We start from the raw sequence: 24,398 nt of genomic DNA, 5'->3' as shown, positions 1-24,398 counted from the left end.
ATTGTAGCTACATTCCACCATGACTCATAGCCAAGTAAGGCTTAAATTGCTTACTTGAGGGTTGCCAATATGCAATAAAGTCTAAATCATTCTTTCAGTACTTGACTGTCTGTGAGATTTCTTAACAAGTAGCCGAATTGAAGCAGGTTGTGGTGATTTATGCACATGCTATTGAAAAAGGGCAAAGAGGAACAAATAGAATGCAAAGGCAGGTCAGGAAAACATTAAAGCAGACTGGAAATCAAAGGTCCCATAAAACAAAGTACAAAGGGAGAGGCAATGGATGAGACAGATCCTAAGTCGGTGCTATTAACAAGAAAAATACGAAGTTTAACAAAGTAAAATCATAAAAAACAAAATAAGTTGGCGGGAATGGAAATATCAAGTTCAAGAACAAAATTCAGAACATGGCTGCTTTACAGAATATCTTCATTCCGTCTACATCCATGACCTCAACCACTCCGTCAGCTCCCATTTGAGTGCACGATCTTGCTCTCATATTTGCATTTCTATCTTAGGTCTACGGCAATGTTCAATGAAGCCAACGCAAGCTGCAGAAACAGTGTCTTGTTTTCCACTGGGGCATTTTACAGCCATCTGAACTAAATATTGAGTTCAACAACTCCAGACCATGAACTTTGTCCTTCATTTTGAGATTTCCCTCCTCCCCAAACACTACCACAAATACCACCACAAGCTACCAGACCTAAATTTTCATAGCATGTTGGTTACTCAAATTAGGTATATTGCATAAGGCATTTTATAAACCTAGTACAAACAGAAACTCTTCAGAGTTTCAAATTTTGTGACATGTAGTGTGCTTCTGGTTGAAGGGGGTGTTTTTATAATGAGGTCATACTGAGCACATGTGCAAACTGACGTGGAGACATCTTAGATCAAAGCAACGGCACCTCCTGGATTATATCAAAATGGAGAATGTGACCCTCTATCATTCACATTAATGTATTTCAGCAAGATAAGTGGAGATATTAATGAAACAGTATTCAAACACAGACAGTTACAATGTACTGTTAGAAATGCTAAAAGCCTGGTAGAAAGTCTTATCAATTTAGTACAACAGGGGGAAAAAACAGTATTTCTTTTAATAGCTGGAACCTCAAACTTCAGTCTCCAATGTCAGTGCTTTAATAATGACAATTACCTAGATTGCATATGTTATTTTTCAACTTATCATGATCTACTGTGAAGTCAATTGAGTAATAAACAATGGGGATTTTGTCAGGTACTGTATAGAACAATAACCAGTAACAATTTAGAGGAATAATTGGATGGGAAAATATTGTATAATAATGCAGTAGTTAAAGAGTGATAATTCCCTTCACCAAATGACTGTAAACTATTGTAACCTGCTCTTGACGTATTGTTGTAATTGTTAAGCCACCTGCAGAGTCTAGGGAGTTAGTTATTTATTTATTGAAATAATCAGGATTAAGTTATATAAATAGTACTTATTCAAATCTTGTGTGGAAACCTTTTGCTCCTTGCATTTTTGGATCGTCAGTTAAATTACATAACTCTTAAGTGTGTGAATGTGTTCTGCTCAAGTTGATGCAACCTGCAGTAGCACTGCTTACTAGGATTATTTACTCATTGATTCATTTATTTTACAAAACTGTTCTGTGTAAGAAGTTCCATCCAGGCAGGAAAGAGGAAGCAGTGCTTAGTTTCTGTATTGAATAACTTGATTTAGGTCTCTGTCACTTTCAAAGGTTAGTTAGATATGAAAGGGATTTGAATTTTAAAATAATCGAACAAATCCTAAGGCATTTGTAACCTTTATTTGTACACAAAAAAGTTAAATAAAATTTTTTTAAAAAACAAAAAAGGGCTCAGAGGGTAGCACTGCAGCCTCACAGAGCCAGGGACCCAGGTTTGATTCCCTCCTCGGGCGAATGTCTTTGTGAAGTTTGCACATTCTCCCAGTGTCTGCATGGGATTCCTCCAGGTGCTCCGGTTTCCTCTCACAATCCAAAGATGTACAGGTCAGGTGAACTGACCATGCTAAATTGCCCACAGTGATAGGTGTATTAGTCAGGGGTAAATATAGGATAAGGGAATGGGTCTGGTTGAGCTACTCTTGAGTGTCGGTGTGGACGTATTGGGTCGAAGGGCCTGTTTCCATACTGAAGGAAATCTAATCTAATCAATTTAAGGTCTATGTGCTATCTCAGCACAACAGGTAACACTGAAGCATTCGCAGAAAGGATGATCCATCGTGGACTACTCCAGTGGTCCCCAGCATTATGAATACCAGACTTCAGCCAATTCGATTCATTCCACTTGAGATCAAGAAATTTAGGCAAAGGCAATATTCCAACATTCCAATGACAACATTCCAGCAGTAGTGTTAAAGACTTGCACTCAGAACTTGCCACTCTCCTCGCCAAACTCTCCCAGTAGAGGTACAATGTTGGCATCTACCCAACAATGTGGAAAATTGCCCAGGTATTTCCTGGAACAAAAAGCAGGACAAATCCAACCAAGCCAATTACTGCCCACTGACGGAAGGACTCATCAACTGTACTATCAAACAGCACTTGCTCAGCGACACTCGATTTCGGTTCCACTCGGGTCAGTCAACTCCTGACTTCATTGCAGTCTTAGTTCAAGCATGGACACAGACCTAAATTTCAGAGGTGAGATGAGAATGACAACCCTTGACATCAAGGTCACATTTGATCGAGTGTGGCATCAAAGAGCTCGAGCAAAACTGGAATCAATACGTACCAGCAGGAAAACTCTCCACTCCTTTGAATCATACCTGGCGCATAGGAAGATGGTTGTTGTTGAAGGTCAGTGATCTGAACACCAGGACATCTCTACAGGAGTTCCTCAGGGCAGTGTCCTAAGCCCAACCATCTTCAGTTGCTTCATCAATGACCTTCCCCCAATTATAATGTCAGAAGTGAGGACATCCACAGATGATTTCACCATTCATAACTCCTCAGGTACTGTGTTCTGAGAAAAGGTCACTCAATCCTAAAAGTTAACTGATTTCTCTCCACAGGTGCTGTCAGACTTGCTGACCTTTTCCAGTAATTTTGGCTTTCGGCCCTCAGATACTGAAGCAGTCCATGCTCAAATGCAACAAGATCTGGACAGACCAAGGCTTGGGCTGGTAAATGCCAAGTAATATCTGCACTACTTATATGCCAGACGATGACCATCTATAATAATAGAGGATCTAACCACTGCCCTTTGTCATTCAATTGTATTATCACTACTATCAATATCCATGGGGTTACCGTTGACCAGAAACTCAACTGGACTAGCCAAATAATCACAGTGGCTACAAGAGCAGGTCAGAGGTTGGGAATAACCTCCTAACACCCCAAAGACTACCTACCATCTACAAGTCACAAGTCAGGAGTGTGACAGAATACTCCTCACTTACCTGGATGAATGCAACTTCAACAACACTCAAGAAGCTGACACCATCCAGTCATTTATTTCATTGTGGTTTGTTGGATCTTGTTCCATGTTAATCAGTTCCAGCATTTTGCTTTATCACAATGGTGAACATAAATCAAAAATACAGTTGATATGAAAGCATTTTATGACATCCTGAGGTTGTGAAAGCTATATTAATACAAACTCTAAACAGTAAGAGATATAGAGGGAGAGAAAGGGAAGACAGACAGAGGGTTTAAATTTAAATTCAAGAAATTAATATAAATGAACTAAGTTCAGTTTATTAACTGCCATTAAACTAAGATAAATACTATGTTATGAAATTAGAATGTAACATATGCTGTTGATCACAACTTTTCACATGTAACAATTTAATATGATCATGCAGTCTTACCAAGTTGTTTTTTGTCTTTGCTACATTTGGATCATCAGGTCCAAGTTTTGTCTGATAAATCTCCAATGCACGTTCATAGTAATATTCTACTTCTTCATACTTTCCCTGGTTCTGACATAACAATGCCAAATTATTTAGCTGTTTTGCCACATCAGGATGATCCCTACCCAGTACCTACAAAAATAAGCGTAAAGATTTTAATATATTCACTTCGCAAAGTGTTCAGCAACTCACTGTTTCTCAATGCAGATGCTCAAGTAACGATAATTATATACACATCAATGTTAAGAGATGTCTATAAAATTTAAAATATACAGAGATCATGAAGTAACAGACCTTATTAACAGACATCACTCAAAAGATCAACTCATCCATTTTGCTTATTACTTTTCACCCAATTGCCATCGCTATTTCTAATCACACTATTTATTTCATACATTTTTAAACACTTGCACTCCTCTAAATCGTTTCTTCAGTAAATAGAAGGTTAGCAGTCAGTCTTAAGCCTTAATGCCTTATCTAAATGTATCAATATCCCGTAGAAGTAGAATGCCCACAATAGCAGGCAAGAATCAAATATTACTCCGTGATTTACACAAAGTTAAGATAACTGATTTTAATTTAAATTAGATTTCAAATTAAATTGGCATATGAAACTGACAGCAATGGTATTTGTACATCAGCTTCGCAAGTGATAAATTTCAAAGGTACAATCAACTTTGCTGATGGACATTTTGAGACAACACAATTGTTTTGCAACTAGACCATTCTCTTTAATGGTCTAGAAATCCCCAAAAGGCATAAATCTCACTTGCTAACTAGTTATACAGTTTGAAATGAGGACCCAGTATTCTACTACAGGAAGATATCTCTTCCACATTTATCTAGTCCTCAATTGGTCCAAATTCATAGTACAAACTGCCTATTATTTTCCTGAAAGGAACCGAAGGTAAACTGGTTTGATGGTCGTTTTGATGGTCATGTACAAACAGTAAAAATCTTTAGTTATCAGTAACGTTGCATGAGGTAGTCAATATACAAGATTTAATAACAGACACATTGTCTGTTCTGCAACAAAAGTGTAATGTATTGCTTCCACGTGATCCATCCTATATGGATTGCAAATTCACTCTTTATAGCACTGATGCAAATTGCAGAAGAAAACATTTCTGTTGAAAATGGTTTACCAAAATATTTCCTAAAGCACAACATATGTTGAATCTATAAGTATAACATGCTGACCTTTTCACGTATTTCCAGAGCTCTCTTACACATGGGTTCAGCCTCTCTATATTTTCCCCTTTTTCCATGAAGTACTGCAAGATTATTTAATGTAGCTGCCACCTAAAAGGAATCCAATTAGAGAATTACAAGGAAAAGCCTTATGATAAAGAACTAACACAAGATAATCAAAGGCTAGATCAAAACCAGAAAAATCAAAATTAAATTCAATAAATAAAGTGTGGAGATTTCATATTTATGTAGTATATAGTAATATCAACATTTATCAGAAATATATATTAGAAGGTATTAGCACCTAAAACCAAATCAAACAAAATCAATGAAAGCTCTCTGGAATACTGCAGAAAAATATGATTTTTGGATTATGCACATATGGTCAAGGGTGTGCATGTAATGATTCTTTATAACTAAATGAATAGGTGATTCACAATTTAACCTCCCTACCTGCTCATCATTAAGGAAAGGGAGATGTAAACCTCAGCCTGTTGGTTTAACATGAAGAATAATTTAAACCTTACTCTAGATTTCCACACAAATAATGTACAGATGTAAAGTATGTTATGAAAAGGCAACACAAACCGCAGGGTGATCTTTACCCAAGGTCTTCTCTCGAATGGCTAAGGCATCATGAAGTAGGTTTGCTGCCTCTTTGTATTTGTTCTGGTCCCTAAATCACATTTTTCAAATAAAAAGGGCCACAATTAAAATTTATATGAATCTAATGTCTCAAGTGCTCAAAAAGTCTCATTTGAAAATTTCACTTGTACACATCTCTCTCACAAGCTAAAATTATTTGTTTGCATTTATTCATTTGTGATATTCACAATAAAATGAAAGTTAAACATTTACAGAATTATCTCAACTGTGCGATTTCACAACTGTTATATTTGAGTTTTGCTGAGAAAAGACATTTTGTCAAAACTATTCATCTTGCATTCATGCAGATATTCAAAATAACGTCACTGTACAGCAGGATAACATGTCTATGCTGTATGAGAAAAATGTGTGAATTGGCTTTTAAGTAGATTCTGATTGGAAGAGGCATTTGTGTGTTTTTTTCTGCCTGCAAAAAAAAAAACAGGACTGTCTATTAACATATGAATTTTCCAGGGTTTGCAATTTGGCATGCAAGTGGAACTGGGTTCTGTCTAGTGATGTGAAGCTTCCAATGTATGTACAAGGGTACCAAATTGCAAGCATGACTGAATCCTAAAATTGACTGTCATTGTAATTTTTACCCACTCATGATTATTTAGCAAATTCTATTCAATTGAGGAATCCCATGTAACATTAAACACTATGCTTTGAGTTTTGCCCACATGGTCCTGTTGGGTGCCTGATCTAAACAGCCAAATGTAGATGTTATTTGATAAATCTTTAGCATATCCACCAGTACAGCCTACATACCATCTCACCAGCACCATTAAATGTAAACCTTACTTATGCTGTTACTATATAATAGGAACATGAATCAGCTAGCTTAGTGTGTTGCTGGAGGTAAACGGAGGGGGGTAAGGGTAAGCTGCAGTAATGTAGGGATGCAACATACAATCTACAAGGTTTAAATAAGCATTTGAGTAGAAGAAAACAGAATAATGCATCTCGCCTATGTCCTGTCTAAAAACCTTCTATACAAATCAATATGAACAAAAGTGGAGCATTGAGTACAGGTTCAACTATGCATGAGTTATTCCTGTTGCTTTTCAGCAAAGCACCAAACATAATACAGGAAATTATTTATTAACTGACAACTATGGGACCAGGAGTGTACCAGTTGATCAAATATTCTGGTTGATCAAGGGGTCCACATTACCAAGGTAAAAACACACACAAACTAATAGAAACATAATGCAACATTATTATATTTAATTTACAGCATATATCACTTAAATAACAGCTTAATTAAAACTTAATGACAGTGCGCCTTCTTACTTGCACTCTCAGCTGACTACTCAGACATTGTGGAGTTCGCAATAACACAGTAAACTTCTGATGTTTCAGGTATATAACGTCTGCTCGTTTATCAACAGTGCTGGTTCATTAGGTGCCAACTAAAACAAAGTTTGCAGTATGGCATTTCCATTTCTCAAGCAAGCCAACATTATAATATCGAAATGATATGTCAAATTATGCACAACTTTATTACATGGATTAGCTAGCACTAACAACTGAGCTCAGACTGTTTCAGTCACTTGTGGATCATTATACCTCACAAAAATAGATGTCATTGGATTAAACCTGTACACCATCACTGAAGGACATTATACACTTTCTAAAGTCCTCAAACGAGGTATGAAGCAATTACTTATTGCTCTTAAACAAGTTTACGTTTTAGTTCCAAGAAACATCTTACTGCTTCTGTAACTTGTAAAATGTGATTGCTTAAATAAAGGCTCCAGCATAAGTGATTTGTTCTGTAAGTCATAATTATTCCTTTCATAAATACTTTAAAAATTCATACTTTTCGATAAATAGCGATGTGACACTAACCTGTACACCAAAGCAAGAATATTGAGCATAGTAGCAACGTCAGGATGATCATGCCCTGATGTTTTCTCCAAATCTTCAAGAGCCTGTTTACAAAGAGGTACGGCTACTTCATACCTGCCTTGAGATGCATACTGTATGACTAAATTATGTAAGGTCCTTAGTCTGGCTGGTATCTCATAACCACCCTGCTGGGCTGCAACGGCTGCACTGCTGTGTTGTTGCTGAACTGTAAATTGATAAAATGTTATCTTTAATATTTCAAGTTATATGGATAGAAAACACTAAGTAAATTATCTATAACATGCTATAATGGATGTAACAATTGTTGGAACTTTACTAACAGCCCAGATATCACATTAAAGTATTTTTCCAGAACTCTCAGTTAAAACATTGGCTTATTCAAGCACTCAGAAGTTCTTTTTAAGGATTTCAAAGTCACTCATTTTGATTGAGGCCTCTTACAAACATAACACCAATTATGTATCACTTTTTCCTCAGTTGCATTCAAATTATAATTGATTAATCAGTATACCATGACAGCAACTGTAACTTAACACTAACTGGATCAAGGTTTTCCTATTTCGGTATGCATAACAATTTCAGATCAAGAGTAGGAGAGATAATGGAAATGTTCAACTTTAAACAATGACATAAAAATACAGTCGGTCATTTTAACTCAAAATCTGGTTTGCTTTATAACCATCAGCATCTCGCCTAATATGGACAGAATCTAAGAAGAATAAAAATGTGTACTATCACACAAAAGTCTTCTATTTTAAATTTCCTATTGTGTGCAGAACATCAGCAACAAAATGGGGGAAGGGAAATAATGAAAAGGAACATAGGGATAATGACGAATGAAATGTAGAGCTAAGGGTATATAAGAAAATAATGTTGACAAAGCTGCAGAATACAAGAACAAAAGAAATAAAGGTGAAACAGGTTGCTCAATCCTGCTCTACCAATTATGTGATCATGTTCAACCTTGAGACTTAATTCCACACTGCCAGACCCTCAAATCCCACCCAATTCTCTTAGAAAACATATCACATTCAGCCTTGAATATACTTGACCACAGAGTATTCACAAGTCTCAGGAGTAGAGAATTCCATAGGTCCATTGCTCTAGGCAAAGACAGTTTTCATCCAAGTTCAAAATGGTCGTGTCCTGGTCCTGAGACTACGCCCTTCAGCACTCAATGCCCTACTTCTACTCCTAACAGCCTCTCTCCATCTACCTTATTCAGCTCTTTCAAAAGCCTGCATTGCAATATGATCACCTTTCGCTCTTCTAAACCTCAAATAATAGAAACTTAATTTACTCATTTCTCCTGACGACAATCCTTTCATTACAGAATTAATCTAGGAGACCAAAACAGTAAATAATATCCAAAGTGGCTCCATTAAAACTTCAAAATTCCATAAAGACTTTCTTACTCTTCCTTGCCAATTCCCTGAAAATAAAAGTTAACACACATTCCTCATTACTTGCTGTACCTGTATATTTATTTGAGCTCCTGTCTCTGAACAACATTTAATATCTTATACTATTTAAAAGTGAAAAACCTCACAAGTAGTAGGAACAGGATTAAATAAGGACTCTCCAGCCTGTCATTCATTAAGATCACAGCTGAATGGACCTGGGTTTGAATCTACTTCTATGCCAGTTCACCAACACTCCTTGATTCCTACATAATTTTAAAAACATGCAAATCTCAGGTATGAATATATTCAATGACCAAGTTTCCAAAGCTCTCTAGGGTAGGGAATTGCAAGGATTCATGACCATAAAAGAAGTTTCTCCTTAACTCTGTCTTAAATGCTGATTGCTTATTCTGAAACTGTACCTCTGGCTCGAGACACCTCCACTCAGGGAAATATTCTCTGAACATCTACTTCGTCAAGCTCCCTTGATTTAATATGCTCCAATATGGCCAACATTCGTTCTTCTAACCTCCATGAGCATAGGCATTTTTATCCAACCTGTTTGAATGTTTTATGGTACATCTCTGGAGCACTTAGAACTTGAACCGAGGAACACTACCGCTGTGCCATAGGAGCCCCCCTTCCAATAAGTATGCACTCAAACTTTCCTTATAAGCTAACACTGCATCTGATCCTTTTTTATTTCATTTGATTAATCATAATCACATGTACCTAGGTACAGTGAAAAGGTTTGTTTTGTGAGCACTACAGACAAATCATAGGAAACAGGACATACAGATCATAACAATGTCAACAGGAGTAAGATCAACATTATTTGAAGTTAGAGAGGTCCATTCAGCTGTCTAATAATAACAGGGATGAAGTGTTCTTGAACCTATTGGTGGAGTGCAAGCTTCCTTATCCTCTGCCTGACAGAAGAGGATGGAACTGATGTAAATGCATTTATCCCTCCTTTGAAAAAGGCCACAATTGTACACAAAGCATCAATGGCCGAGAGTGTGGATGCTTTGGGATGCAGTGCCAATCAAGTGGGCTGCTTTGTCCTGAGTAGTGTCAGGTTTCTTGAATGTTGTTGGGGCTTCACTCATCCATGCACATTGGGAATATTCCATCACACTGTATTCCAGCATACTTATGCCTTGTAGATAGATGGTGAACAGGTTTTGGGGAGTCAGGAGGTGAATTACTCCCAGCCTCTGACCCACTCTCTTAAGCACTGCGTTTATGTGGTGATGTCCAGCTGGATTGCTGGTCAATGATAACTCCAGGATCTTGATAGTGGCAGATTCAGTGATGGTAACACCATTGAATGTCAAGGGACAGTGGTTTTATTGCCTCTTTTTGGCGATGGTCATAGTCTGGCATGTGTGTGGCATGAATGTAAATTGCCATATGTCAGTCCAAGCCTGGGTATTACCCAGATCTTGCTGCATTTGATTATGAACTACTTCAGTATCTGAAGAGTCACAAATGGTGCTGAACATTGTAATCATCGGAGAACATCCCTACCCCACAATCAAGGGAAGGTTATTGATGACGCAGATTAAGGTGGCTGGGCCTAGGACATTACGTGAGGAACTTCTGCAGAGGTGTCCTGGAGCAGAGAAAATTGACCTCAAACAATCATGACTATCTTATGCGTCAGATATGACTCCAACCACCAGAAAGTCTGCCCCGATACCCACTGTTTCCATTTTTGCTAGGGTTCCTGATGCCACACTTGGTCAAATGCAGCCTTGATATCAAGGGCTGTCACTCTCACCTCACCTCTGGAATTCAGCTCTTTGTCTATGCTTGAACCAAAGCTGTAGTGAGGTAAGGAGCTGAGCGGCCCTGGTAGAACCCAAACTATGTGTCCCTGAGCAGGTTATTGCTTGATAGCACTGTCAATGACATCTTCCATCACATTACTAATGATTGAGATTAGACTGATGGGGCAGTAATTGGCCAGGTTGGATTTATCTTCAAGGAGAAAGTGAGGACTGCAGATGCTGGAGATCAGAGCTGAAAATGTGTTGCTGGAAAAGCACAGCCCGACTTATGCCCGAAACTTCGATTCTCCTGTTCCTTGGATGCTGCCTGACCTGCTGCGCTTTTCCAGCAACACATTTTCAGGTTGGATTTATCCTGTTTTTAAGTACAGGGCATACATGGGCAATTTTCCACATTGTTGGATAGATGCCAGTGTTGGAACAGTGTGGCAAAGGGAGTGGCAAGACCTAAGCACAAGTCTTCTGTACTTAGAGATAGATGAACAGGCCAGAATGTTGTCAGGGCCCACTGCAGCATCTAGTGCCTCCAATCATTCCTTGACATCACCTGAAGTAATCAAATTGGCTGAAGACTGGTACCTGTAATACTGGGGACCACTAGAGGAGGCCGAGATGGATCATCCACTCGGCACTTCTGGTTGAAGACTGCTACAAGAACTTCAGCCTTACCTTCTTCACTGATGCACTGGGCTCTTCCATCATTGAGGATGGGGATATTTGCGCAGCCTCCTCCCCTAGTGAGCTGTTCAATTCACGTCTGGATGTGGCCGGATTGCAGAACATAGAACTGATCTGTTCATCGTGAGATCACTTGTTGCTTTTGCTGTTTGGCACGTAAGTAGTCCTGTTTGGTAGCTTCAAGGTTGATACCACATCTTCAGGTATGCCAGGTGCTGCTCCTGCCATGCCCTCCTGCACCTTCCAGTGAATCAGGTTTGATCCCCTGGCCTGATGGCAATTGTTGAGGGGGGCTGTGCCAGGCCATTATGTTGCTGATTGTGCTGGAGTACAATTCTGCTGCTGTTGATGATCCACAGTACCTCATGGATGCCCATCTTGAGTTACTAGATCTGTTAGAAGTCTGTCCCATTTAGCACGATGATAGTGCCACTCAACACAATGGAGATTATTCTCAATGTGAAGGCAGGACTTTGTCTCCATAAAGACTGTGTGGTGGTCACTCTTACCGAAACAGTCACAAACAGATGCATTTGCAGCTGGCAGATTGGTAAGGATGAAGTCAAGTTTTTTTTCTCCTCACCACTTGCCACGCACCCAATCTAGCAGCTGTGTCCTTTAGGACACAACCGGCAGTAGTACAGCTACTGAGCCACTTGGTGATGGGGATTGAAACCCCCCACTTAGAGTATATTTTGTGCCCTCACTATCATCAGTGTTTCCTCTACGTACTGTTCAACAGGGAAGAGTACAGATTCATCTGCTGAGAGAGGGCGGTACATGGCAACTGGCAGTTGGTTTCCTTGACCATTTTTAACTTGAAGTCACGAGACTTCATGAGGTCATGAGTCAAAGTTGAGGGCTCCCAGGGCAATTCCTTCCTAACTATATACGACTGTGCCACCACCTCTGCTGGTTCTGTCCTGCTGGTGGGACAGATCATATCATCCAGGGATGGGGCATAGACATATTCTCAGAATCGTAACTTACAATGTTAGGCTGTTGCTTGACTAATCGGTGAGACAGCTCTCCAAATTTTAGCAGTAGCACCCAGATCTTAATAAGGAGGACTTTGCAGGTTCAACAGGGTTTTGCCATTGTCTTTTCTGGTGCCTGGGTCGATGCCAGGTGATCAGTTTAGTTTCTTTTTTTGAGAGTTGTTGCGATTGATACAACTGAATGGCTTCCTCAGCCATTTCAAAAGGCAAATGAGAGTCAATCATTTTGCTGTGGGTTTGGGGTCATATGCAGGCCGGACCAGGTAAGGATGGCAGTTTCCTACCCTGAAGGACATCAGTGAACAGATAGGTTTTTCACAACAATCAACAATGGTTTCATGGTTATCATTAGACTCTTAATTCTAATTTTTTTTTATTGAATTCAAATTCCACTATTTGCAATAGCAAGATTCGAACCCAGATCTCCAGAACATCAGCTGAGCCTCTGGAGTAATAGGTAAAAACAATGACTGCAGATGCTGGAAACCAGATTCTGGATTAGTGGTGCTGGAAGAGCACAGCAGTTCAGGCAGCATCCGAGGAGCAGTAAAATCGACGTTTCGGGCAAAAGCCCTTCATCAGGAATAAAGGCAGAGAGCCTGAAGCGTGGAGAGATAAGCTAGAGGAGGGTGGGGGTGGGAGAAAGTAGCACAGAGTACAATAGGTGAGAGGGGGAGGGAATGAAGGTGATAGGTTGGGGACGCGGGGGGTGGAAGAAGTGGATAGGTGGAAGATAGGCAGATAGGACAAGTCATGGGGACAGTGCTGAGCTGGAAGTTTGGTTTGGAACTAGGGTGAGGTGGGGGAAGGGGAAAATAAGGAAACTGTTGAAGTCCATATTGATGCCCTGGGGTTGAAGTGTTCCGAGGCGGAAGATGAGGCGTTTGCAATAATACAACTTGGGTATCATCTCCCCCAGATTCACAGAATAATTACATTCCAACAAAAAGAAAAGTCCCAAGGGACAGACTCACCACCCATGGTTAGTCAAAAACTTAAAGATAGTATCAAATGGTAAAATACTACCTAAGTATACAAAGTTTTGTTGTAAAGCAGGTGACTGCACATTAGAAAGGGGCGGGGGGGGGGGGGGGTGCAAAGAGTTACAACACGATAAGGAAAATACAAGAGAAAGTAACTTGAAATATAAAAACTAAGATAGTAAGAGCTTTTGTAGATACTTAAGGATTTAACAAATCGAGTACTGGTGCAATTAAAGAGTACCTGGGGAATTAATGATGGAACAGCGGATGAAATAAACACTTATTTTGCAGCCATTCTCACGATAGAGAATACAAATAATATCCCAGAAATAGTTGTAAATTGGAAAATGAAAAGAAAGAAGGCACTCAAGAAATTTATCACCAGGGAAATGGTAGCAAGTAAATTTGGGACACCTAGATCTACAAACAGCCCCCAAGCCATACACCATGCTGACTTGGAACAATATCACTGCTTCTTTACTATTGCTGGGTCACAATCCTGAAATTCCCTTCCTAACAGCTTTGCAGGTATGCCAACAGCCAAAGATGCAGCAGTTCAAAAAAATAACCTCAACACCAATCTCTGTAGGAACAAATTACTATAGATGCTTCATTATGTACTGAAAACAACAAATGCGTGAGATCACAGTGAGTCAGAGAGAAAGCAAGCTAACATTGAGTGTAAGTGACTCATCATCAGAGCTGAAGTGAGGAGGGGACAGCATTTATGCCATAAAGTGGAAGGGGGAGGTGACTTTGGGTGTAGGGTGCTGGTGTAAGAAAGATATCGATATTTCAGATTAAGTGATCAGATGTGTGAACAGCAGATCAAAGGAGTGTCTCTCGCCAGACTTGAAAAGACAAAAAGTGCCACTGTGATTTGGGTGGGGGTGAGGAGGATGGGGGGAGGAAATGAGACACACACACACAATAATAGAATGTAACAAGCTAACAAAAAGGGAAGAAATGATTCACAATTTAAAAGGTGTTGAATTCAATATTAAGTCCAGAAGGTTGTAAAGTGCCTCGTTTGAAGATGAGATGTTGTTCCTCCAGTGTGTGCTGCAATTCAATAGAACACAGCAGCATGCTGAGGATAGAAATGTGAGCGTGCGAGCAGGACACTGTGTTAAAATGACCTGCTCAGGGTCATGCTTACACATGGACCAGAGGTGCTCCGCAAAACAGTCATCATCCCAGTGGGACTGTCTGTGCTTTCAAGTCTGGCAGGAGACAAACTATTGTTCTGCTATTCTCATATTCCAATCACCTAAGTTGAACTATAAACATTTTTTCTCCACCATTACCATACAACCACTATTCCCACACTGCACTCCCGTAACGTTCCCATCATCCCCACCCCCACCAAGCTATAGCAAAAATGCTGTCCCCTCCACACTTCAGCTCTGAAGAAGAATCATCTCTCCACGGATGCTGTCTGACCCACTGCAATCTCCAGCACGACTTGTTTTCAAAAATCACTCTCCCCAAGACAATCAGCAATAGGCAATAAATGCTTGCTTAACTACTAATGACCATATCATACGAAAGATTTTTCTTTTTTAAAAATTGTTGGAGATAAGAGCTGCCAAGTCCCTGGATCGTGATGGACTTCATTCTTGGACCTTAGAAGAAATGGCTAACGAGATAGTTCATGTGTTGGCATTTACAAAACTCTCTGATTCAGGAAATTTTCCATTAGATTCGAAAGTAGTAAGTTGCTTCATTTTTGAATAAAGGATCTAAAGTAAGGCGAAAAGCTTATCATAGTGAAGTTATTAGAAGCTATGACAAAAAATATTTAGAGGGTGAACTTAGAACTGTTCAAGGTAAAACAGTAGAGTGAAAATGCTTTTGTTAAAGGAAAATTGTGTTTAAGCAATTAAGTTCTTCCAAAAAGAATGATATGCATGGAATAAAGGAGAACCATAAAATGTCATATCATAGGCTATTGTGGAAAATAAGATCTCACAGTCACAGGTAGATATCTTAAATCATCTTGCTCAGATATGTGTGTCACACAATGTGGCAATATCTACAGGTGGGATTTGAACCCAGACCTTAATGGCCCAGAGGTTCTGTCAAAACTAAGATTGGATCAGGGACTTTTAAATCTTCAACTGATCAGCAAGGCAGCCTTTCTGTGGAGCCACAGGAGATGGGGAAATACTAAATGAGCATTTTGCATCAGTGTTTACTGTGGAAAAGGACATGGAATGAAGTGAAATAGATGGTGACATCTTGAAAAATGTCCATATTATAGAGGAGGAAGTGTTGGATGGCTTGAAATGCATAAAAGTGGATAAATCCCCAGGACCTGGTCAGGTGTACACTAGAACTCTGTGGGAAGTTAGGGAAGTGGTCGCTGGGCCTCTTGCTGAGATATTTGTATCATCGATAGTCACAGGTGAGGTGCCGGAAGACTGGAGGTTGGCTAACATGGTGCCATTGTTTAAGAAAGGAGGTAAGGACAAGTCAGGGAACTATAAATTAGTGACTGGATTAGTGGTGCTGGAAGAGCACAGCAGTTCAGGCAGCATCCAACGAGCAGCGAAATCAACGTTTCGGACAAAAGTCCGTGATTTCGCTGCTCGTTGGATGCTGCCTGAACTGCTGTGCTCTTCCAGCACCACTAATCCAGTATTTGATTTTCAGCATCTGCAGTCATTGTTTTTACCTTATAAATTAGTGAGCCTAAAGTCAGTGGTGGGCAAGCTGTTGGAAGGAATCCTGAGGGACAGGATATATTTGGAAAGGCAAGGACTGATTAGGGATAATCAACATGGCTCTGTACATGGGAAATCATGTCTCACAGACTTGATTGAGATTTTTGAAGAAGTAACAAAGAGGATTGATGAGGGCAGATTGGTGGACATGATCTATATGGACTTCAGTAAGGCGCTCAACTAGGTTCTCCGTGGGAGACTGGTTAGCAAAGTTAGATTTCATGGAATAAAGGGAGAACTAGCCATTTGGATACAGAACTGGCTCAAAGGTAGAAGACAGAGGGTGGTGGTGGAGGGTTGTTTTTCAGACTGGAGGCCTGTGACCAGTGGAGTGCCACAAAAATCGGTGCTGGATCCTTGGTCAATGGTCTGGAAGTGAGCATATGAGGTATACTTAATAAGTTTGCAAATGACACCAAAATTGGAGGTGTAGTGGACAATGAAGGAGGTTACCTCAGATTACAATGGGATCTGGACCAGATGGGCCAATGGACTAAGAAGTAGCAGATGGAGTTCAATTTAGATAAATGCGAGATGCTGCATTTTGGGAAAGCAAATCTTAGCAGAACTTATACTCTTTATGGTAAGGTCCTCTTGAATGTTGCTGAAAAAGAGAGACCTTGGAGTGCAGTTCATAGCTCCTTGAAAGTGGAGTCACAGATAGATAGGATAGTGAAGGCGGCATTTGATATGCTTTCCTTTATTGATCAGAGTATTGAGTACAGGAGTTGGGAGGTCATGTTGCAGCTGTACAGGACATTGGTTAGGCCACTGTTGGAATATTGCATGCAATTCTGGTCTTCTTCCTATCAGAAAGATGTTGCGAAACTAGAAAGGGTTCAGAAAAGATTTACAAGGATGTTGCCACGATTGGTGGATATGAACTATAGGGAGAGGTTGAATAGGCTAGGGCTGTTTTCCCTTGAGCATCGCAGGCTGAGGGGTGACATTATAAAGTCATGAGGGGCATGGATAGGGTAAATAGACAAGGTCTTTTCTCTGGAGTGGGGGAGTCCAGAACTAGAGGGCTTAGGTTTAGGGTGAGGGGGGAAAAGACATAAAAGAGACCTAAGGGGCAACTGTTTCATGCAGAGGGTAGTACGTGTATGGAATGAGCTGCCAGAGGAAGTGGTAGAGGCTAGTACAATTGCAACATTTAAAAGGCGTCTGGATGGGTGTATGAATAGGAAGAGTTTGGAGGGAAATGGGCCACGTGCTGACAGGTGGGATTAGATTGGGTTGGCATATCTGGTTGGCATGGATGAGTTGGACCGAAGGGTCTATTTCCATGCTGTACATCTCTCTGACTCTACGAACACCGTTCAACTAAACTATTGCAGCAGATCATAGTGCAGGAGCCCACAGAGAAGACTGGCCAGCTGGCAGAAAACAATTGCATAAATGAGTCATTTTATGCTTGACAAGGTGTGACAAATGATCTGCCACAGGGATCAGAACAAACCAAAGATATCATTGCTAAGTTTCCTAATTACAAAGAGAAGTAGGAAAGTAGGTCGTGAAGAGGACAAAGAGGCTATAAAGGAATATAGAGAACTTAAATGGCTGGACACAGGGATTATGAATGGAGTACAACATGGTAAGTACAAAATTGCCTGTTTTGGCAACAAGAATAAGATCCAAACGGAGAGAGTTTGCAGAGTTCAGGAATGCAAATGAAGCAGAATGTCTTTGCATGAATTGCAAAAGGTTAGAATGTTATCACTTGTCGTGGATAAAATGTTGGAAGTTATAATTCAGTTGTACAACACACTGGCAAAACCACATATGAAGTACGCTTGTACAGAATTGGTCTTCTTGTCTAAGGAAGCTATAAATGCATTGAAAATAGTTCACAGGTTTACTAGACTTAATACCAAGAAAAGACAGGTTGTCTTACTAGGAAAGGTTGGACAAGCTTGGCTTGTATTGCTAGAGTAAGAGGCAATCTATCAAAAAAAAATCCTGACGGGTTATAAAAGGTTCATATGGAAAAATGTCTTCTCATGACTGAATCTATAACTGGGTGCCACTATTTAAAAATAAGGGGTCACCATTTAAGACAGCAATAGGGAGAATTTTCCTCCTGCAAAGGTGCTAGAAGCAAAGCCTTTGAAAAATTTTAGGCAGAGTGAATAGATTCTTGATCAGTAAAGGATTACAAGATTATGGGGGTAAACAGGAATGCGGAATAATCACATCATCCAAGATCTTATTGAATGATGGAGCAGGCTCAACCACTCTTTCTCTTGATTAGCATGTTCACTCAGTCAAGTTGCCCTACCATATCTTGAGTTATTCTACTTATCAATGGTTTGTAAAGTTATCAGTTATGGAATAATCAACTTATTCCACCGCAACAAAGAATAGTCCAAATGGTGAAGGGTGAAACAGGTAGGAGATCTCTCACTCACCAAACTCCAGCTTTTCATTCAGAACAAGTCACAATCCACTACCAGCTGCATTCCAACCCTAGAATTTATTCTAATAGAGACTCAAAGAGTCAGCTCTGGTGCAGCTGAAGAAACTAATTTAAACTAACAAACCAATTAACTAATAACAACTGCTTTCTCGTAGAAATCTTGTGTATTCCTGCCCAAGTCTGAAAGAAATTTAAACAATACATTTCAATTAAATGCTAAATACATACAAGACTAGATTTTTGGGAAAACAATGAACTCCAACAGATTGCCAATCAGAATTTTTCCTTTGCACAAATAATAACTGTGCCTAATCATATTGTGGTTTAAATCTTCTGTTGTCACTTCTTCAGTGATGGTCTCAGTTGCAGAAAACAACATCTATTTCTTTAAATAACTGCTTATTAATATACCGCTCCTCTTTACTCTCCAACTTGAATCACGGTCTGCACCTCAATGCTACAAACCCCCAGTTTACTCATCGACCCAGAAGGCTTCCTCCTCTTTTGTCCAGGGAGCAAGATGCTCACACCTATTGGATAAAAGCACATGGGGTTCCCTAGGGAGGTAATGATGCATTTGAGCAAATGACCAACTGCAGAGCTGATGTAGCTACGGGAGGAACAAGGGTTACACAATTCCTAATTTGAAAAAGCAATTCGAAATTCATTGGTTGAATAGCTTTTTTGTACAGATGGATAACAAAAGTGGTGAGGTTTGGGCATGTAACTGGAATGTGGGTGGTGAGTCATGCAAGGAAGTGATCAGAGATGATCTTATCCATAACTGAGAAAGTGAGACTAAGCACACCACTTGAGTTGGTCAGTATGAAGGAGAACTTGTGAAGTCAAAAGTTTACATGGAGGGCAATATTTCAAGAAAATAAGCAGGCAGTCCACTCCAAGGAGAAAGAACATGATGGATTGAGATGGAGAATGAAATTACTGGGGATAAATGGAGATAGATGTTTTTTATCCATTAGTAGAGATGTCTTTCATGACCAAGGTCAGGAGCCAAATAACGTTTCAAAAAGACAGTTTATAAATATTTCATTTATCTTCTCCATTTCTGAACATAGACATTACGTTGTATACCATCCCTTAGTACAATTTGCATAACAGCAGTTGAGAACACATGGATTACAATTCAAGTCACAAAACCAACTAGTCAATCAAGAGGTGAATTGATTACTATGCATTCCATGCATTAGTTAAAGTCTAAAATTTAAATACAAATTAAATTTGTATGTCCCTATGCTCCCAATTGTGTGCCAAACCAATTCTAACAAAATTTGGGCTTTATTACCAAGGCATCTTCAAAAGTAATACTGGAGAATCTCAAGATAAATGCCAAACTGTCAAATACATCAGTTATGGAAGCTGGTCCTAAATATCAAGTCAATGATTTTGAATCATCTACAGATGAATGTCCATCTATTGCCTATTACAGTTAATTTAAAAAGTCTATGAAATATATTTATTTTTAAATGTCAAGCTGAAGACAATGGAGGAATTTTAATACTTTAACTATTAAAATTAAATTTGTAATTTTAAGAAATTCACAATTTTCATTACAAAATTATTAAATGACAAGATGTATATACACATTTCTAGATCTTTCTGAACACTTACTTCCCTGTCCTGCTTCATCATCTTCATTTGGGAAAAGGTCATCTAATGGTTCTTTAGATGAATCAGTATCCTTGTCCTCCTGTACAATTTATTTAAAAAAATACACATTATCTATAAGAACACTACCTAAATTTCTCAAAGTAAACAAATGAGAAATGATTAATGTTGATGTATGCAGTTAAAAATTAAGCCCAACTGGGTCCAAATACTCATATATTTGATGCTTTTCAGCAACTTGAATTATCTTTGTCCGGTTAATAGAAAGTGGGCGGCACGGTGGCACAGTGGTTAGCACTGCTGCCTCACAGCGCCAGAGATCCGGGTTCAATTCCCGCCTCAGGCGACTAACTGTGTGGAGTTTGCACATTCTCCCCGTGTCTGCGTGGGTTTCCTCCGGGTGCTCCGGTTTCCTCCCACAGTCCAAAAAGATGTGCAGGTCAGGTGAATTGGCCATGCTAAATTGCCCATAGTGTTAGGTAAAGGGGTAGATGTAGGGGTATGGGTGGGTTGCGCTTCGGCAGGTCGGTGTGGACTTGTTGGGCCGAAGGGCCTGTTTCCACACTGTAAGTAATCTAATCTAATCTAAAATAAAATTGGAGGTTATTGAATTAACGTAATGTCAGGTATTTTATCAGTATTAAAGCAGTTCAAGAGATAGATTCCCCCAATTAAACAGCTTACAATGTAGGATGCAGGTCTAAGAGTGAAGGAAAGGATTAGGACTATTTTGCCATTTACAGAACTGGCACGAAGACAGATGGTGATATTGGTGGTGGACAGTTGCTTTTCAAACTGTGGGCCTGTGGCCAACACATGCCACAAGAATTAGTGCTGGGTCCACTGCCTTTGTCATTTAAATAAATGATTTGGATGTGAACATAGGAGGTATGGTTAGTAAATTTGCAGATGATACCAAAATTGGAGGTGTAGTGGACAGCGAAGAAGGTTACCTTAAAAGTACAAGGGGATCTTGATCAGATGGGCCAGTGGGCTGAGGAGTGGCAGATGGAGTTTAATTTAGATGAATGCAAGGTTCAGCATTTTAGAAAGGCAAATCAGAGCGGGACTTGTACACTTAATGGGAAGGTCCTGGGAAGTGCTGCTGAACAAAGAAACCTTGGAGTGCAGGCTTATAGTTCCTTGGAAGTAAAGTCGCAAGCAGATAGCATAGTGAAGGAGGCATTTGGTATGCTTGCTTTCATTAGTCAGTGCTTTGAGTATGGGAGTTGGGAGGTCATGCTGTGACTGTACAGAACATTGGTTAGGCCACTATTAGAACACCGTGCAATTCTGGTCTCCCTGCTACAGGAAGGATGTTGTGAAACTTGAAATGGTTTAGAAAAAACTTCCAAGGATGTTGTCAGGGTTGGAGGGTTTGAGCTTGAGGGAGAGGCAAAATAGACTGGGGCTGTTTTCCCTGGAGCATTGAAGGCTGACCTTATGGAGGTTTATAAAATCATGAGGGGCCTGGAAAGGGTAAACAGATAAAGTCTTTTTTCTGGGGTGGTGGAGTCAAAAACTAAAGGGCATAGATTTAAGGTGAGAGGGCAAAGATTTAAAGGGATCTAAGGGGCAACTTCTTCACCCAGAGGGTGGTGTATGTATGAAATGGGCTACCAGGGAAGTGATGGAGGCTGGTACAATTACAACATTTAAAAAAGGCATCTGGATGGGTATAAGAGTAGGAAGGGTTTAAGAGAGATACAGTCAAATACTGACAAGTGGCACTAGTTTTTGTTGAGGATATCTGTCCGCTTGGACAAGTTGGACCGAAGGTTCTGTTTCCCTGCTATATATCGAAAATGATCTCTTCCCAACAGAAGTCATATCAAACTTAAGATATTAACTCTGTTTTTCTCTTCACATGTGCTGCCAGACCTGCTGAATTTCTCTAGCTTTTATTTCTAATGACCTTATTTTATGCTGATAATAGTGGCATTTGCAAAACTCTGGTAGCTTTGCTTTAACAGATCAATATAAATTAATCAGTAGGGAAAATTATTAGTTGCAAAAGCATAATGGATAATGTTAAATACACATATTTATCTCATTAAATTGATGTGTGTTGGAGGTAAGAGAAGTGAAAAAGTTTAGCCAAAAGAGGTAATTATGTGTAAGTGACACTGAATAAGGTGAAACCTACTATTGACTCACCAGTGGTGAAGAATCTGGATCATATTTTTTGAGTTGATTCATAAATTCTAAGTGTTTCTTTTCCTCTTCCAATTGAGCTACACTCTGTTCACTCTTTTGCAATTTTTGCTGAGTGTTCGCCAGCTCATCCCGTAGCCACTGGTTCTCCTGACACAACCGACGCACCTGAGCACGTAATTTCTGTTTTTCTGATTCCACTGCACTTAGATGACTGGATAATGCCATCATCACCTTAAAACAAAAGGCATAATAAATATATTTTGCAACTTTATAGATTATGGTTTTAAGTGACAAACTATATTACTGTAACTATTTTCCAAAAATCTATAAAACAGCATTTTAAATTTTAAAAATTACTTTGAGAGTAAATATGTAACTATAATGCACACCTCAAAAAAAAACACTGTTGAAGCTTGGTGTTTTAGGCTCATCAAGATATTTGCAAAAATACCAAAATAGAAAGGGGAAGAACATCTTATGATGTTAAGTGAAGTGTGCATTTTTTGGTTAGCAAGTAGACTTTGGCGAAGGCAGTGTCATAGAGAAAACACGAAGTTAGATGACAACTAACAGTTAACTGCTAAGCTATAAAACATTGTTCCTCCTTTCTTGCAAATGTCCTGATGAATGCAAGACAACAGCTCCAACAAAATGTCTTTTTTCAGCAATACTCAGGTTTTATAATGCCCACGGTAAAGTTGCATAATATTTTCAACATCCCAAATGCAAAAGAAATCCAATCTTTTAACTTTGTTGCCCAATTTTGTGATAATTCTAACATTTTAAATTATTTTTTAAGTTTTAGTGCAAAGGTGGTTTTCCTTTATGAACCAAGGAAAAATTGATAATGTACATAATTCACAACTTGGGTTAGATGCAATCCTAAGTTATGAACATCCAATTTTCTGCAAGCTACACAACATATATTTCTGTGCTATATATGAAAATGTATGCATTTAATACTTCATTGTAATGTCACAAGAGATATATGAGTATTGAGAAAAAAATCATGCTTGACAACTCTCAGAATACAAAGTTTGAAATCTGTCCTCAAATTAAAAAGTTTAATCTCAAGTTGGTCATATGTTAAAAAGTGAGTTTGCGTGTCTCCTAATTTAGTAAATCACAGCAAAGTGCAATGTGATAAAGCCAATAATGGCAACTGTTGATTAGGGGACCTTTAGAATATCAGACTTAGGAATGGGATAGGACATTCACCGCTTATCTGCTGAGCATATTCAATGACCATATTACATCAGAGTAGAATGTTCCAAAGATTCACTATCCAAGTGAATTATAGCCTTCCTCATTTCAGTCCAAAATGGCTTGTCCATTATTCTGAGATTGTGACCCCTTTACTCCTCATTCTCCTCCTTCACCATGTAACCCCAAAAAAAAGAAACATCTTTTCTGCATCCATTCTGTACATAATTTCACATTCCAATTACATCACCACTCCAGAAAATGTAAGACCATTGTCCTCAAAGGACAGTCCTGTTAGTGCAGAAATGAGTCTCGTGAACCTCTACTGCACTGCCTCTATAGCAAGTTTATTTTTCCTAAAGGAAGGGGAACCAAAGTAGCAACAATAATCCGTTATGTTCTCACCAAGGTTTGATATGATTGAAGAAAAACATCTTTGTCTTGTACTCTGATCATCTTGTGATAAAGGCCAGCATACTGTATGCCTTCCTAATTGCTTGTTGCACCTGCATTTTAGCTTTGTGTCTTACAAAATATTTATAAACTTATGCCCCTTGAGGATCTCATGGTGCAGGGCTAGTGTCCTTTTGTGTGGGCCAGCATCCTAGATTCAAACTCCACCTGCTCCACAGGTATATCATAATACATCTGAACAAGTTAGTTAAAAATATATATGTAGGCCTCTTTGGCCCTTGCCAATCTTTCATCTTTTAAGAAATATGAGAAAGATAAGTTTGCACCCCTCTGACTTGATTAAGATTGCTGTTATGAATAAGAGAATAATAATGGTGAAAAGCTGATATAAATGGGGTACAGAAACGTGTTATGCAAGC

The 24,398-nt window shown here is 39.2% G+C and overlaps 1 protein-coding gene across 8 annotated transcripts in view; it reads right to left on the bottom strand.

The window, feature by feature from the left end:
* The window catches only part of klc1a (kinesin light chain 1a), a 98,748-nt gene that overhangs the window by 41,872 nt on the left and 32,478 nt on the right, over positions 1-24,398 (bottom strand). For all 8 annotated transcript variants that reach the window (XM_072568591.1, XM_072568590.1, XM_072568592.1 and 5 more), the window contains exons 3-8: positions 22,363-22,593; positions 20,209-20,287; positions 7,559-7,784; positions 5,648-5,735; positions 5,069-5,170; positions 3,827-4,000 (exon numbers count right to left, since the gene is read on the bottom strand). In XM_072568591.1, the coding sequence (XP_072424692.1) occupies positions 3,827-4,000; positions 5,069-5,170; positions 5,648-5,735; positions 7,559-7,784; positions 20,209-20,287; positions 22,363-22,593 (900 nt within the window). The remainder of the gene's footprint in view (positions 1-3,826; positions 4,001-5,068; positions 5,171-5,647; positions 5,736-7,558; positions 7,785-20,208; positions 20,288-22,362; positions 22,594-24,398) is intronic.

Source organism: Chiloscyllium punctatum, chromosome 4, assembly GCF_047496795.1.
Source record: "Chiloscyllium punctatum isolate Juve2018m chromosome 4, sChiPun1.3, whole genome shotgun sequence".
Taxonomy (NCBI): domain Eukaryota; kingdom Metazoa; phylum Chordata; class Chondrichthyes; order Orectolobiformes; family Hemiscylliidae; genus Chiloscyllium; species Chiloscyllium punctatum.
The sequence above is the reverse complement of the archived record's forward strand: the minus strand, read 5'-3'. Positions and strand labels throughout refer to the sequence as shown.